Source organism: Neofelis nebulosa, chromosome 11, assembly GCF_028018385.1.
Source record: "Neofelis nebulosa isolate mNeoNeb1 chromosome 11, mNeoNeb1.pri, whole genome shotgun sequence".
NCBI classification, from domain to species: Eukaryota; Metazoa; Chordata; class Mammalia; order Carnivora; family Felidae; genus Neofelis; species Neofelis nebulosa.
The window spans coordinates 2,996,549-3,013,129 of NC_080792.1; the positions used below are offsets into that span (position 1 = coordinate 2,996,549).

At 59.1% G+C, this 16,581-nt stretch overlaps 1 protein-coding gene across 7 annotated transcripts in view; it reads left to right on the plus strand.

Moving 5' to 3' along the window:
• Positions 1-16,581, plus strand: part of ZNF516 (zinc finger protein 516) — a 130,379-nt gene that overhangs the window by 97,873 nt on the left and 15,925 nt on the right. For all 7 annotated transcript variants that reach the window (XM_058691792.1, XM_058691793.1, XM_058691795.1 and 4 more), the window contains exon 3: positions 6,830-8,290. In XM_058691792.1, coding sequence (XP_058547775.1) covers positions 6,830-8,290 — 1,461 coding nt within the window. The remainder of the gene's footprint in view (positions 1-6,829; positions 8,291-16,581) is intronic.

Below are 16,581 nucleotides of genomic sequence, written 5' to 3' on the forward strand. Positions count from 1 at the left end.
GATCTGACACACTGAGCTTGTGGTCCCCTAGGATCCTGGCGTCTTTTTCACAGCACAGCTCTTAAGCCAGACCTTTCACTTCTGTGCTTTCTGTTCTTCCTCGTGGGATTGTATGTTGTTAGTTTTCAGCTTTTCCATCTTGTTGAAAAGTTTTGCATCTTTGTTCTTTTGTTGAAGATTTTGGCTCTTTCCTAGCTGAGTGGCAGACTTAGATATCATAAACACGTTCCGTCCCATCTGTTCATTGAGGCCGCTGATAAAAGTAACAGTGGCAGCACAGCCGCCATCAGGCCCTTTGTCCTTGTTGGTCCTGGGCCGGGGCGTCCGGTCAGCTCACGGTCCTGCTCAGGGTTCTCAGCCCGGCCTTGTGTCGTCTTGTCCCTAGACTGTCAGGAGAGGCCAGGCCCAGGCGTCGCCCTGTCCCTTGAAAAATCGGCATAGTAAGCCTTTCCACAGACGGAATCATGCCATATACTCCACGGGCTTTTATGGTGCTGGGTGTTTTTTGTTTTTTGTTTTTTGTTTTTACCGAACTTGGGGTAAATTTTATACACGAAAACACCAAGGCACGCAGACTTTCATCTTTCTTGGCGGGTCAGTTGCAAGATGTGTTTTGATCATGCCAGCATTTCCGCAAACCGCCTCCACTGCTATTCTGTGTGACTGGAGCCCCGCAGACGCGCAGGGGTGGGGCATTCAGGGATCCGGAGGCAGGTGTGCCGGGCATGTGGCATCAACACGCTGCTGCATTCTGTCGTGGGGGCTGAGGACCTCGACAGAAACGTGCTCGTCTACAGATGTGGTCGAGCCGAGCGTGTCGCACGGAGACGCTGTTCCCTGCCCTGTGGACGCTTGTCCCTGGAGCTGAGCCGCCCAGCGGGCACCACCTCCCTGCGGGGAGCAGGGCTGCACGGTGGGCCCGGTTCTCGCGGCCCGCAGGTCCCGGCAGGCAGCCTGGCAGGGGAGCCGGGTGGGAATCCAGCGGTGCCTTTTCCTCCTTCGTGCTGGGGCAGGAAGGGTGTGGGTACGGCCCCGGTAGCATGTGCTGCTGAGCTGGAAGGTGCCGGAAGGCATGCTGAGTGCTAAAGGTGTTCGGCCGAGTAAATCAAATGTCCCGTGGGGGTGACGGCATCTGTTGCAGAGGCTAACGGCAGAAAATAGGAATCAGTCAAGCTTTTCGAATGTATCTGTTAGAAAGGAGATTGTGGTGATAAAGACTTGGAGACCACAGCGCAGATGTCGAAGGACCTCTTGGTGGTGATCCCAGCACAGCCATTTCTGGGCTTGGGGCGAAGGGCACTGGTATTTCCAAGGCTCCTTCGAATTAGGGCTGCATCACCGACTTTTTTCTTTTTAAAGATTCTCAGTGATGGATCTCAGACTTCCCATATAATTTTAATAGCTTGGAAGTTTTACCTTTGAAGACAGTCCCCCCCACCCCGCCTTTCCTTCTCAGCCTGGAGCAGGACCAGGCCGGCACTGAAGGCCGAGTTTGCATCTGCCGCTGTGTTCCTTGCCTTCTCGCTCCCTGTTGCTGGGGGGGGAGCTCCGCGTCTGAGATGATGAACTTGGCTGCACCTGGGTCGGCGGCTCCAGGCCTCCTGTGGATGCTGGGTTCCCCTGGCAGCCCTTTCCTGCCGAGCCCGAGCCCCGGGCAGGACCTACAGGCGCTCCCTGGGGATCCGGAGAGGCTAGGAGAGCCCTTTACGTTTTTGAGATTCCATACATGAGAGCTGTCATTCTCGGAAATAAATCACGACCGTTAGGAAGCAGAGCACAAGGGGAGACAGGAGCGTCCCTCCTCGAAGCCCTGAGGGGCAGCCGGCTCAGGCAAGCACCTTGCTGGCAGTGTGAGCGGCAGCCCGTCAGAGCGTGAGTTGGAGAGGCTGTTGTGCAGGAGTGCAGGTGCACCGCGGCCAGCGGCCCCATCGAGCGTCCCCTGCATCAGGGCGAGGACAGGACCCAGGCCCGCGGCTCCATGGGGCCGTTTCCTGGGCCCCGCCTGCCTCAGCCAAGCAGCGATGCACAGGCCTGCTTCTTAGGGGTGGGTTTGTTAATTGAGGGCAAAAGAAAAGAGACCCGAATAGGCACTAAGAATTAAGTGCCTTAAAGATGGGTATAAAATGGAAACAGGGCTGCACAGTGAAACCCAGATCAGTCGTAAAGGTGGAAGGGGAGCACGGGAGATGGTTCGGGTGGTGAATTTTTTGTTCTGTATGTCTTCCCACGATGAAAAGAATTAGAGAAAGTTAAAGGGGAGTAATTTTTCTTACCAGATGTCCTTCCTGCGTGTCTCGATTTAAGCGTGGGTGCGCGTGTGCGTGTGTGTGTGTATACGGTGTCGCTTCACGGGTTTCAAACTGTGAAGTCCCTCCCTCCCCTGAACTTCCGGGACTGGTGGGGTCTCCGAGGGAGGTGTGCGTCCGTGCGTGTGTGCGAGTGCACACGCACAGTGAGCCGAGCAACTACAGATGTGGGGCGCGTGTCACGGCCTCAGAAACCTAATTAGTGCTGTAGTTTTGAAGCCATTTCCAGGAGGGTCCTATTTAGAAAGAAACTGAGGAATTTAAGGCGCGTGTAGCCCACACACATCTTTGGGCCCAGGAGAGAGCAGGCCATGGAAGGATGACTGTGCATGTCCACCCACATGTGTGTGCACGCGCCTGTTTTCACACGCACACGCCTGTTCGCTGTGTGTGCCCATGTGCTCACGTGTTCATGCACCTGTTTTCACACGCACACACCTGTTCATTCTGCGCCCATGTGCTCACGCGTTCATGCACCTGTTTTCACACGCACACACCTATTCACTCTGTGCACCCATGTGCTCATGCTTTCATGCGCCTGTTTTCACATGCATACACCTGTTCACCCTGTGCCCATGTGCTCAAGTGTGCATGCGCCTGTTTTCACACACACACACACACACCTGTTCATTCTGCGCCCATGTGCTCACACGTGCATGCGCATTTTCACACGCACACACCTGTTCACTCTGTGCGCCCATGTGCTCACACTTGTGTGCATGTTTTCACACACACCCGTTCACTCTGTGCACCCATGTGCTCACGCGTTCATGCACCTGTTTTCACACGCACACACCTGTTCACTCTGTGCGCCCATGTGCTCACGCTTTCATGCGCCTGTTTTCACATGCATACACCTGTTCACCCTGTGCCCATGTGCTCAAGTGTGCATGCGCCTGTTTTCACACACACACACACACACCTGTTCATTCTGCGCCCATGTGCTCACACGTGCATGCGCATTTTCACACGCACACACCTGTTCACTCTGTGCGCCCATGTGCTCACACTTGTGTGCGTGTTTTCACACACACCTGTTCACTCTGTGCGCCCATGTGCTCACGCGTTCATGCACCTGTTTTCACACGCACACACCTGTTCACTCTGTGCGCCCATGTGCTCACGCGTCCATGCGCCTGTTTTCACACGCACACACCTGTTCACCCTGTGCCCATGTGCTCAAGTGTGCATGCGCCTGTTTTCACACACACACACACACACACACACACACACACACACCTGTTCATTCTGCGCCCATGTGCTCACACGTGCATGCGCATTTTCACACGCACACACCTGTTCACTCTGTGCGCCCATGTGCTCACACTTGCGTGCGTGTTTTCACACTCACACACCTGTTCACTCTGTGCGCCCATGTGCTCACGCGTTCATGCACCTGTTTTCACACGCACACACCTGTTCACTCTGTGTGCCCATGTGCTCACGCGTTCATGCACCTGTTTTCCACACACACAGCTGTTCACTCTGTGTGCCCATGTGTTCACGCGTTCAGGCACCTGTTTTCACACATACACACCTGTTCACTGTTGTGCACCCATGCATGGGCGTGTTTTTGCATGCACCCACCTGTTCACGTGTGCACATGTGTGCCTGTGGCAGGAATTACTGCATCATGTGGCACTGGATATGTGGACGCAGGGTGGGGACTGAGGCGCGCTTCCTGGGGGCCGTGCGGGTCTGGCCACTCTGCACGAGGACTGTGCTTCGGGACAGGGTGCCCTGGCGGGAGGTCACAGCTGCAGCCCCCGCAGGCAGGAGACCAGCGGTACCCCTCGGAGCCTGTTTCTCAGCTGCAGACACTATTAGCCTGGTGGTCAAGGTTACAGGCAGCTGTTTATGGAGGCACATCAGGCCCGGAACTCAGAACGCAGCGCCCTCCATTTAAGCCTAATCAAGTGCTCAGGGCAGGCTGCCCACCGAGGAGGTGTGGCTCGTGGAGCAGGTGGCTGGGGACGTGCAGGCACCCTTCATGCCCGGTGGGTGTGGCCTGTGGGAGGTCCGCTTCTAGGTGAAACCCCTGTGAGTAAAGTCGGAAATGGGACTGAAGGACCCGGGAGCAGAGACCTGAGTCCCGCTTCCCTGGGGCCCCGGGGCGGCCCCTCTGTGCCTGCTTTTGGTCTGGATGCCCTGAAGCTTGGCAGCCTTGAGTGACCCCACTGGCTTGGTGGGGGCAGCTGTAGATACAGAGGTCGCAGCGGGCTGGGCCTTCTCCACGGTGACCCGGGGGTCCCCAGCCCTGTACCTGAGGAACCTCCCTAAGAAAAGGGCTCCAGGGGTCATGGCCACGGTCTCCTGGTTCGAAGCATTACCTGGCTCCTGGGCTGCTCTCCTGCCCCCTCCTTTGACCTCAGACGGTCAGTGTCCCCATTCTGAACTGCCCTCCCCCTCCTGCGGTTGGAAGGCTTTCGGGAAGGAGTTCCTTTGCTCCGTGACTGGCTTCCTGTGACAACAGCTCTGCCCCCGCCCCCACGATGGCTTTGATGACCTTTGACGACCTGTGTCATGTCACGTGCGCCTCGTGTTTTAGTGTCTTGCTCGGAGGTTCTGGAGGTTCGGTCGTGGTGTTTTATCGTCCCTTCTGGGAGCATCAAGTTCGGGGACTTCGACAGATGTGCTTTGCAACCCCCGCAGATGTGCAGCGTCAGTTTGCATCGGCCTCCTGTTTCAACTTAGGAATTTGACTAATGGTCTTCGGCGTGTGTTTTCATAAATCCGTGTTCCTTTCACACAGGAGAGACGAGGCCCCAGCCCCCGGCATTTCTGTCTTTGAAAATTTGAAAGTGATTGTGGCATTCTGGGCATCAGTGTGAATCGAACCAAGGCCACCGGGTTTCCGTACGTTTACTCTCCCGTCAAGTGCCCTTTTGTCCAGAGATTCCCAGGGCTGCTCGGCGCCCTTCCGAGCAGGACTTAACATACCCGACTTGGCTTCAGGGTTAGCATTTTGGAGCCGACAGGAATCTGAACGCTTATCCCCGCTCGGTCTTACCCCCTCACCCGTTGTGCACATCACGACATGCCAGTCACGTTTTTTATGTGGACGTCATCCTTGAAAATGGCTTAAGAGTGGCTCACCACCTCCTAACTGAAAATGAACATTTGGTACTGTTCTCCTTCAGAACTGTGTGAAAATGCGTCCTGTGAGGGGCGCCTTCCTGCTTCCGTGAAGATCCCTTTGAAATACTTTTTTTTTTTTAATGCCCATTCGATGGGATTCCTGAGTCTTAGAAAATGTTTAAAGAACGTATTTTTGCAAATAGATCCCTAGATTCCACTGGAAAGTGTAAGTCTCTAAAAATTCTTTCTCCAAGACCAGCAGTATCTAACCCTTGTTAGAACACCTGACATCATAACCCACCTCCACTGTGACGGGGCTCCAGGGAGATAAAATCCCTCCGGTGTTGTGTCCGTGATGAATTTGTCCTCTGTACTTCGGGAAGTTTTAAGACATCCAGACACATCGGTGGACCTTCCAAATGTTGACTTGCGTCTTTCAGTATGTCCGAAGTCATCCTTGCAAACGTAAAACGGAATTTTTCTCAAGTCGGATTGAGTCGCCTTGGGTTGTGGTCTAGTTTGACTCGGCAGAAGCGTTAGCACCTGGGGTCCAAAGGTCACGGAGCCCAGCTCCCAGCTGGTGGTGATCCCCAGTGCAGCCTGGCCGGGGACGAGGCAGGCCTGCCGGTGACAGGGCGTCCACGCGCACCCCGCTTGTCTCTCTTGCAGGAGCATGGCAGGTGGGAACTCTAGCTGCAGAGCTCGGGGTCCCCGTCCCAGGTGCCCTCCTTCTCTTGGACACCCGTCCTGGGAAAGGCAGGGATGGATAGCTTCACTTACCCTCCCTTCTCATGCCTCTGAAGGGAAGCTTCTGGTGTCAAGGTTGTGGACTTGAACATTGGACCTTATGAGAGAGAGTCATAGGGACCCTTTCTGGATCAGTCTGAAGTCAGCCCGTAGCGTAGACATTTCTGAGGCAGCCACGGGATCCCGTGGGCAAAGTGAGCAGTGTCCCGGCCCAGCCTCTGTGTTGACCACAAGCTGCATATCAGTCTGTCCGGGTCTTTTTGCCTAAGCCCACAGGATCCCTAAACGTGCCTTCAGTTAGTTCTTTGACAGTCATGGGAAGCCTTGTGCTATTAGTGAGTGGTTATTTCTTGCTTTTTGATATAACTAGTTGTCCTCTGTTAACTAGTAACTGTGTAGTTACAGCTAACTAGACTTTATTTCTGCTTACAGTCTATTGAGTCACGTAATCAGATGAAAAAAGAAACCCCACCCCACACACTGTCCTTTGGCCCTTACATTTGGTCCACTCTTGATGGCGCTGTGGGGGGGGGGGTGGGGGGCGGGGCACAGCCAGGCTCCAGAACCACACAGTCTTGCTGAGGACCGGTGCACCCGGTGTGTGAGGGCCACAGGGCCTTTGAGCGTGCTGCTCTGGGTGTTCTCGTTCTGTTCTGATGAGAGATGGTAACTTCACGTTTTACATTTTGGTCCTCCAGGGGGAAAGCCTCACCGCTGCTGCTTTTCTGAAGAGGTAGCTTCGACTGTGCTCTCCAACGGAGACCGGACTCACGCACCTGGAAGTAAGGCATCAGAGACACATACCGGTGAGCCCGGAGCGGGGAGCACAGCTTCTGTGTCCGCACTTGGAAACAGGAGCAGAGATGCCTGCAAGAGAGCAGAGCAGCCGAGGTTTTCTGTGGACTTAAAGATGCCAGCGTTTCACCCAAAGCGGGAGGTCCCCATCCCCAGGGACACTGCAGACTTCCCTTCGCTTTCGGACCAGACTTTTCCAGAAGGAGATCCGCAGCTCTCGTCCGAGGGCCCGGCTCACCACCCGAAAGACAAGCTGTCTGACTTGCACACTAAGGAACATGCTGGGGGCGGACGGAGGGGGCCGGCCGCAGACCTGACCCCGCTGGACCTCAGTGACAGGTCGACCCGGGATGACCCCGGCCGTAAGGAGCTGGCCTCCTCCCTGCAGGCCGCGCTGGCCGTCCACCCGTGCCCTTACTGCAGCCACAAGACGTACTACCCCGAGGTCCTGTGGATGCACAAACGTATCTGGCACAAGGTCAGCTGCAGCTCCGTGACCCCCCAGTGGATTCCTCCCAACGGTTACAAGAGCATCAGGAACAACTTGGTTTTCCTTGCCCGGAGCGGACGCACGGGGCCCCCGCCTGCCCTCGGGGGCAAAGAGTGCCAGCCCCTGCCCATCGCTCGGTTCACGCGCACTCAGGTACCGGGAGGGGCGCCGGGGCCCAGAGGCGGTTCCTCGCCCCTGGGCGTGACCACGAAAGCCGCTCACCTGCCTAAGAGCAAGGACGGCCACTCCGGGGGCCCCTGTGCGCTTTGGGTGGCCGGCCCCGAAGGGCACCGACAGGCCAGGCCTGGCCACCACGGCCCTGAGCAGCACGGCGCCCCCACGCAGCTGCCCCTGCCCAAGCCCAGGCAGGAGGCCGGCCCCCGGCCGGGGCCCGCGGCGGGCGGCGGTGGCTTCAGCCGAAGCGCCACCCCGACGCCCTCAGTCATCGCCCGGGCAGGCGCCCAGACCCCCACTGGCAGCAGGCCGGGGGACAAGTGCGGCATCCCCCCCGCGGGGGCCGGCCTCGGTCCCCCAAATAAGCACAGTGCCCCGGACCCCCCGAAAGCCAAATTCGGCCCTCAGCCTCAGGGCCAGCTGCACGTGAAAGGCGACGGGACCCCCGCTCTACCTCCCCGCGAGCCCCCCTCCAAGGCGGGCCAGGAGCTGCGGCCGCTGGCCAGCTGTGGAGCGGGCCCCGGGGGGACCGCGGCCTCGCCGGGCCAGCCCCCGCTGCACACCAGCAAGCAGGAGCCCGCGTCCGACGGCCACGAGAAGCGCCTGGACATCCTCAATATCTTTAAGACGTACATTCCAAAGGACTTTGCTTCCCTCTACCAGAGCTGGGGTGCCAACGGCCCTGCACTAGAGCACAGAGGTAAGACGCGCGGGCCCCTTCCCAACCCCCGTGTGAGCATTGTCACCAGGTCCTGGGCCGGCCTCTGGAGGAGCCTCCCCTTAAGAGGTGGGGACGCTGCCTGCCCGGCTGTGATCGCAGAACAGAGAGGGCGGGGCACGTGTGTGCATCCCTCCCGCCCCCCCCCGTCCCCCCAGCCCTGCCCGCTAGGGTGCACGTGCCTGGTGCTGTGGGCATTATTTACCTGCCTCCCCCTTCAGGGCTTCCCTCCTGGTGATGTAAGTTGGAAATGCTGAAGTTGGACAGGGGCGGGCAGCCTTGATGCGCCTCACGCCCTTTGTCTTTTTATTTTAGTTTTAGTTTTAGTTTTTGAGGAAGCTCTGTGCCCAGCATGAGGCTTGAACTCACGCCCCCCCCCCCCCCGCCCCCCGCCCGAGATCAAGAGTCACACGCTCTACCGACTGAGCCTGCCAGGCACCCCTTCCTTTGTCATTTGAAACAAAAAATCAGTAGCTGTTCGTTGTGCCTTTTCTTTCAAAAGATAAGATTGTTCATTTAAAGTGACTCGTTAAAAAAAATTTTTTTTTAACGCTTATTATTGAGAGACAGAGACAGGGTACAAGCAAGAGAGGGCCAGAGAGGGGGAGACACAGAATTTGAGGCAGGCTCCAGGCTCTGAGCTGTCAGCACAGAGCCCGACGCAGGGCTCGAACTCACAAGCCGTGAGATCTTGATCTGAGCCGACGTCCGACGTTTAACCAACTAAGCCACCCAGGCGCCCCTGAGTGTGACTATTTTAAGTTTTATTTCTGTACGTGATTAAAAAATACGTGTCCGTTCACTGGCATTAGTGAGCAAAGCCCTACAGAGTATGAAGGTGCTGTGTAACGTTTGGGGGACGGGCTTGTGCCGAGATTCCAGAAGAGACAAGCCTTCAGTGGCCGTCTTCCTTTCCTGCCAGTGTCTGGGTCCCGACACCTCCTCGTAAGGGTAATCAGGAACGACTGCTGAACACACTGGTAGGATGCCCTCGTTCCTGATCGTGAACTGCAGGCAGCTGTCACTTAACACTGGGGAATCTGAGTACTTGCTACCAAGCACCCGTAGCCGGGCTTTCAGAGAGCCGTGCGGAGCTCTGTCGGTCCGTTCATTGCCCGTCTTTGAATTGTGCGTCGTGCACCTGTAACTAAAGTAGGCCAGCATCAGAAAAGACCTTTTAGATCTGGCCCCTCAAATCCCAGAAGCTGGAAGCACTTATGGGGGGGGGCGTGGTTCAGGTTTCATGGCAGCTGGGTCAACAGTGATGCCCCCCGAGTCTGCTGTGTGACGTGTCTGTGTGGTCGTGGGTGCCTGGCCGGCAAATGTAGGTCTCTCCCCAAGTTCCTGGTTTTCCCTGGGACTTGGGAGCCCGTCCAGATCCGCAGGCACCCTGGAGCCATCTGGGAATGACGGACCGTGCCTTTGGCTCAGGAGGAAAACCAACGTGTTCCACGGCTCACGGATGTGGCCGGTGGAGTCCGTGGTGGAGGCTGACATCTGTTTCTGCGAGCTCAGGGCCAGTGCTTCTGGTGAGCTTCCTAGAGTGAACCTAGCGGCCTGGGTGCCCAGAGATCGTTGAGACAGACACACTGCGTGCCCAGGTGCTTACAGGGCCCAGTGAGCACCGTGTGTCTGCGCACGGTTCTCCTCCCTGCAGGCACAGGTGCTCTGAGCTCAGGGCGTAGCTGAGCACTTGCCCTCTGGTACAGGTGGTAGAATAGAACGCAGATACTGTGTGGCTTAGCGTTTAATTTTTATGTAATGTTTATTTTTGAGAGAGAGAGAGAGAGAGAGAGCGAGCGCCAGTGAGTGGGGGAGGGGCAGAGAGAGAGGGAGACACAGGATCCGAAGCAGGCTCCAGGCTCTGAGCTGTCAGCACAGAGCCCGACGCGGGGCCCAAACCCACGAACCTTGAGATCATGACCTGAGCCGAAGTTGGACGCTTAACCTACTGAGCCACCCAGGCGCCCCACATTTTTACATTTTTAGATCTCAGTTACACGAGCTTCTCAATCTCGGCGGTATTTTCCAGCATTGTAGGTGATTTGCTATGAAACGGAAGAATAATGTATTGGTTGACCTTCAGACCTGGTGGCAACCCCATTTCTTTTTTTAATTTTATTTATTTATTTTTTAACTTTTTAACGTTTATTTATTTTTGAGGCAGAGAGAGAGAAAGCATGAACAGGGGAGGGTCAGAGAAAGAGGGAAACACAGAATCTGAAACAGGGTCCAGGCTCTGAGCTGTCAGCACAGAGCCCGACGCGGGGCTCGAACCCACGAACCATGAGATCATGACCTGAGCCAAAATTGGATGCTTAACCGACTGAGCCACCCAGGTGCCCCTTAAAACTTTTAAAATAAATGGTTTTAAGGTTTTTGGGGCAGAGAGAGAGAGAGAGAGAGAGAGAGAGAGAATCCCAAGCAGGCTCCACACTCGAGCCTGACGTGGGGCTTGATCTCACGATTCCAGGATCATGACCTGAGTCCAAATTAAGAGTCGGATGCTCAACTGAACCACCCGGGTACCCTCAAAAATTTATCTTTTAAATACGAAAAATGCTAAGTTGTCCATAAACCACATGCCTTCCCGGATTCCTTGCTCTTGGCAGTGTGTGCCTTGAGACGTAGTCAGGTGTCAGTCAGCAGCTTTTGGGTGTTTAAGTTGACCCTGATTTGGGTTTCCTAAGGGGAGTGTTTTAAACTAGCTGTAGTTCCTCAGGAAGTGCATTCTTAGAACCATGGATTCCCAGGTTAGGGAAGTACTGAGATCGGTTCATCTGGGTCCCTTGACTGGTGTCTGTGTGGTGGCCTCACACTTTGACAGGATGCCCAGGGCAGGGCCCATGCTCTCCTGCAGGGCCCTGCCCTCTAGGACCCACCCCCCCTTGGGCTCCTCCCCTGCACGGCCCTGCCCTCTGGGACCCCACCCCCCCTTGGGCTCCTCCCCTTCAAGGCCCTGCCCTCTGGGACCTCACCCCCACCCCAGCTCCTCCCCTGCAAGGCCCTGTCCTCTGGGACACCCCCCCCCCCCCCCCCCCCCCGTCGGGTTCCTCCCCTGCAAGGCCCTGCCCTGTGGGACCCCGCCCCCACCCCGGCTCCTCCCCTGCATGGCCCTGCCCTCTGGGACCCCCCCCCCTTTGGGCTCCTCCCCTGCATGGCCCTGCCCTCTGGGACCCTCCACCCCCTCAGGCTCCTCCCCTGCATGGCCCTGCCCTCTGGGAACCCCCCACCCCCTCGGGCTCCTCCCCTGCATGGCCCTGCCCTCTGGGACCCCCAACCCCCTCGGGCTCCTTCCCTGCAAGGCCCTGCCCTCTGGGACCCCCCACCCCCTCGGGCTCCTCCCCTGCATGGCCCTGCCCTCTGGGACTCTCCACCCCCTCGGGCTCCTCCCCTGCATGGCCCTGCCCTCTGGGACCCCCCCACCCCCTCGGGCTCCTCCCCTGCATGGCCCTGCCCTCTGGGACCCCCAACCCCCTCGGGCTCCTTCCCTGCAAGGCCCTGCCCTCTGGGACCCCCCCCCCCCCCTTGGGCTCCTCCCCTGCATGGCCCTGCTCTCTGGGACCCTCCACCCCCTCAGGCTCCTCCCCTGCATGGCCCTGTCCGCTGGGACCCCCCATCCCCTTGGGCTCCTCCCCTTCAAGGCCCTGCCCTCTGGGACCCCACCTCCCCTTGGGCTCCTCCCCTGCATGGCCCTGCCCTCTGGGACCCTCCACTCCCTCAGGGTCCTCCCCTGCATGGCCCTGCCCTCTGGGACCCCCCCACCCCCTCGGGCTCCTCCCCTGCATGGCCGTGCCCTCTGGGACCCCCCACCCCCTCGGGTTCCTCCCCTGCAAGGCCCTGCCTCTGGGACTCCTCTCCCCCCCCCACCCCCCCGTTGGGCTCCTCCCCTGCATGGCCGTGCCCTCTGGGACCCCCCACCCCCTCGGGTTCCTCCCCTGCAAGGCCCTGCCTCTGGGACTCCTCTCCCCCCCCCCCCCCCGTTGGGCTCCTCCCCTGCATGGCCCTGCCCTCTGGAACCCCCCACCCCCTCGGGCTCCTCCCCTTCAAGGCCCTGCCCTCTGGGACCTCACCCCCACCCCAGCTCCTCCCCTGCAAGGCCCTGCCTCTGGGACCCCCCCACCCCCTCGGGCTCCTCCCCTGCATGGCCGTGCCCTCTGGGACCCCCCACCCCCTCGGGTTCCTCCCCTGCAAGGCCCTGCCTCTGGGACTCCTCTCCCCCCCCCCACCCCCCCGTTGGGCTCCTCCCCTGCATGGCCGTGCCCTCTGGGACCCCCCACCCCCTCGGGTTCCTCCCCTGCAAGGCCCTGCCTCTGGGACTCCTCTCCCCCCCCCCCCCGTTGGGCTCCTCCCCTGCATGGCCCTGCCCTCTGGGACTCTGGGACCCCCCACCCCCTCGGGCTCCTCCCCTTCAAGGCCCTGCCCTCTGGGACCTCACCCCCACCCCAGCTCCTCCCCTGCAAGGCCCTGCCTCTGGGACCCCCCCACCCCCTCGGGCTCCTCCCCTGCATGGCCGTGCCCTCTGGGACCCCCCACCCCCTCGGGTTCCTCCCCTGCAAGGCCCTGCCTCTGGGACTCCTCTCCCCCCCCCACCCCCCCGTTGGGCTCCTCCCCTGCATGGCCGTGCCCTCTGGGACCCCCCACCCCCTCGGGTTCCTCCCCTGCAAGGCCCTGCCTCTGGGACTCCTCTCCCCCCCCCCACCCCCCCGTTGGGCTCCTCCCCTGCATGGCCGTGCCCTCTGGGACCCCCCACCCCCTCGGGTTCCTCCCCTGCAAGGCCCTGCCTCTGGGACTCCTCTCCCCCCCCCCCCCCCCCGTTGGGCTCCTCCCCTGCATGGCCCTGCCCTCTGGGACTCTGGGACCCCCCACCCCCTCGGGCTCCTCCCCTTCAAGGCCCTGCCCTCTGGGACCTCACCCCCACCCCAGCTCCTCCCCTGCAAGGCCCTGCCTCTGGGACCCCCCCACCCCCTCAGGCTCCTCCCCTGCATGGCCGTGCCCTCTGGGACCCCCCACCCCCTCGGGTTCCTCCCCTGCAAGGCCCTGCCTCTGGGACTCCTCTCCCCCCCCCACCCCCCCGTTGGGCTCCTCCCCTGCATGGCCGTGCCCTCTGGGACCCCCCACCCCCTCGGGTTCCTCCCCTGCAAGGCCCTGCCTCTGGGACTCCTCTCCCCCCCCCCCCCCCCCCGTCGGGCTCCTCCCCTGCATGGCCCTGCCCTCTGGGACCCCCCACCCCCTCGGGCTCCTCCCCTTCAAGGCCCTGCCCTCTGGGACCTCACCCCCACCCCAGCTCCTCCCCTGCAAGGCCCTGCCTCTGGGACCCCTCCCCCCCCCCCCCCCCCCCCCGCCGTCGGGTTCCTCCCCTGCAAGGCCCTGCCCTCTGGGACCTCACCCCCACCCCAGCTCCTCCCCTGCAAGGCCCTGCCTCTGGGACCCCTCCCCCCCCCCCCCCCCCCCCCGTCGGGTTCCTCCCCTGCAAGGCCCTGCCCTCTGGGACCCCCGCCCCCACCCCGGGCTCCTCCCCTGCACGGCCCTGTCCGCTGGGTGCCCCCTCGGGCTCCGGTCACAACTGCAGGGCCAGCCCGAGCTCTCCCGCACGAAGGCCCGTTGAATCTTCCACGCACCTCTCTGGGCCTGCTCCGCGCCCTTCCCGGGATCCCTTCCTTGCGGCCCCTCCGGCGCCCTCGCTGGCTCCTTTCCCTTCCTTGAGTGTTCACGTATGGCTCTCGGAGTGACGCAGCGGAAGGACATCAGCAGGCCCGGCGCGGTCCGACGGCGAACAGAGTATTGGTGTTTCCTGTCAGGGCGGCTGTGCTCCTGCGGCGGCAGCGCAGGGAGGAGCGCCGCGCCCCCAGATCACGTTCCTGACACGTGACCGGAGGTGCCAGTGACGAAAGCTTCGGGCGTCTGTCCTGCACCCGTCGCTGGACACTCGTTGCTCTCGTGGGCTGTCCGGTCGGGTTTTGCGTCACGAGGCTGGGATCTTTCATCCATCTTTGTGCAGAACGGTCCCTCGGGCTTGTCTTACCCTCCGAGTCTGTCTGCGCGTTTTGGGCGGCATTTTGTGGTCTGATGCCTCTGCCGCGCACCTTCCGCACACGCGCCCTCGGTGAACGAACCGCCGGGCGTCACCTGCGGTGGTGGTGCAGCAAGTCTCCCGAAGGAAGAGCGACCCATCTGTGTCGGCGTGCAGCGTTTGTGGCCGCCAGCGGGACGCGGGTTTTCAGCGCATGCGATCTGTGCACACACAAAACGCTGCCCCTAAGGCCTCTTCTCGGAAGTTAGGGAAGAGGATCCTCAGAGACCTTTCCCCTCTGCGCGTTTTGACGGAATGGTGTGCGTGTGTGTGTGTGTGGAAATGAACAGTCTGGAGGCCCCGCCAGGAGAGGAAGGATGTCATGTGACGATGGTCACTGTCACTTCCCGGAGGGACTCACACTAGCCCTTCAGGTGGGAAACACGCTGCGTGTTCCGGAATCGTTCCACAGCGTGGCCGTGGGGGCTGGACGCCTCTGTCCATGTCGTAGGAGTGCTTTTGATGGCGGAGTAGGAATAAAATAATAAATTGCCTGTGTTTTCACACTTCGTGGCCGGTCTGTATTATCTGATAATACAGATTTTAGAAAAAAACACGAAGACGAGAGAAAGATTATCCTAGGTAGAAAAATATGGAGGTTGAGTCAGGTCTCTCTTATTGGGGCTTAAAACCATTACATACACCAAGGACACGCAGACGTGGTGACAGAAGTCTTGTGCTTCCTGTGTTTGACTCTCGGTAGAGTCTCTAGAGTCTTTCCCGTCTCCTTTCCTCCTTACAGGTGGGCGGGTATGCTGGGGTCTCTGGAAGGGCAGAGTCTGCCCGGGCCTCCGGAAGGTTCTTCTCTCCCTTTGGCTCGGGTCTACTTTCTCACACACTGTCAGTTTCTAGGTCACACTGTCAGGGCTCTTTGCTCACCAGGCAGTCTTTAATTCCAAGGGAGTTTATAACCTTTGGATCAGCTCAGAATTTTCGAGGAGCTTGGGCATTATCATTGACCATAAAGGGAACGGGTCTCTTCCTAAAAAGTAAAAAGAAAACGACGCGGCCAAACGCACGGGAGAACAGCGTGTGTGTGTCCGTGAGTGCGTGTGTGTACTTAATTCAAGGAAATGAGGTCAGCTGAGCACAAGTGCTGTGTGGGTTTTTTTTTTTTTTTCCTGCTACTTTAGATAGAAAATGGGCAGCTAAAAGATTTACCTACAAAAAGGTACTGTAATGACTCAGTGCTTGAAGACACAGGTGCTGTGTTCATCGTCATCATTCGCTATCCTGTGTAGGCATCGTTAGAATCGCCTCGAACTTGCCATCCCGTTACACATGGGAGACTCCACACGACCAAAGTGATTGTCAGAGAAGGTTCTCGCGGGGCTCGACTGGGTGGTCGAGAAGGAGAAGGAGTGGGTGACAGAATTGGTTTAGACGTTGAGTTTTTTCTGGGCTGAACTCAGAGGGAGGAAAGCAGTTCTAAAGCGTGTGTAGTTGGCCGTTGGCAGAACTCGACGGTGGGGATGCTTCCACGCTGGCTGTGTGTTCTCAGAACTGCGCGTGTGGGGCGTCTGTCCTGCTCTTGGGTCCGGGACGTGCACAGCCATCAGGGACGGCGTCTGGGGACACACAGTGGCAGTAAGGCGACGGCCAGCACCCGAGGTCACTCTGGCTGTACTGTGCTTCCCACGTTGACAGCGGCTGGGGCGTCCTGTCGACCTCGGTCAGTGCTCTTTCCTTGGTGACCGTGGGATGGATGTGGGCCAGAATGTGTCATCTTATTGTCACGTTCCTGAATGAGGAAGTGGGGAATTGAGAACTCTGCGGGCAAGTTCTTAAATTGCTCGAAGACCCGTGTTGATGTCTTGCCGAGTGAGAGCTGTGACTTGATGTGCCTGCCAGCGCGTGCCTGTCTCTGACGATCATCCCCTCGCACGTCATCCGCGGCATCGAAGTGATCGTGTGCCCTGGTTCTCTGTTGAGGCACTCTGAATTCGGGCAGCAGCGAGAGTTTGCTTTCAGCTAATTTGATTGAGACCATCTGTCATCCTTTTCACTTGGCTTTTGCGCTCGCATATCAGACTTCAGGTCCGGAAACGCCCGGCTGCATGGGCGTCCTTTGACATCATGTGCTGCTCCAGGAGGGACTTTCTCATTGCTGTTTCCGTTTTCTGTGTTGTCGCCGGGTTGAGCCCGGTGAGGAGAGTCGGGGAGAACCGGGGAGAGTAGGGGAGAGTCAGGGAGAACGGGG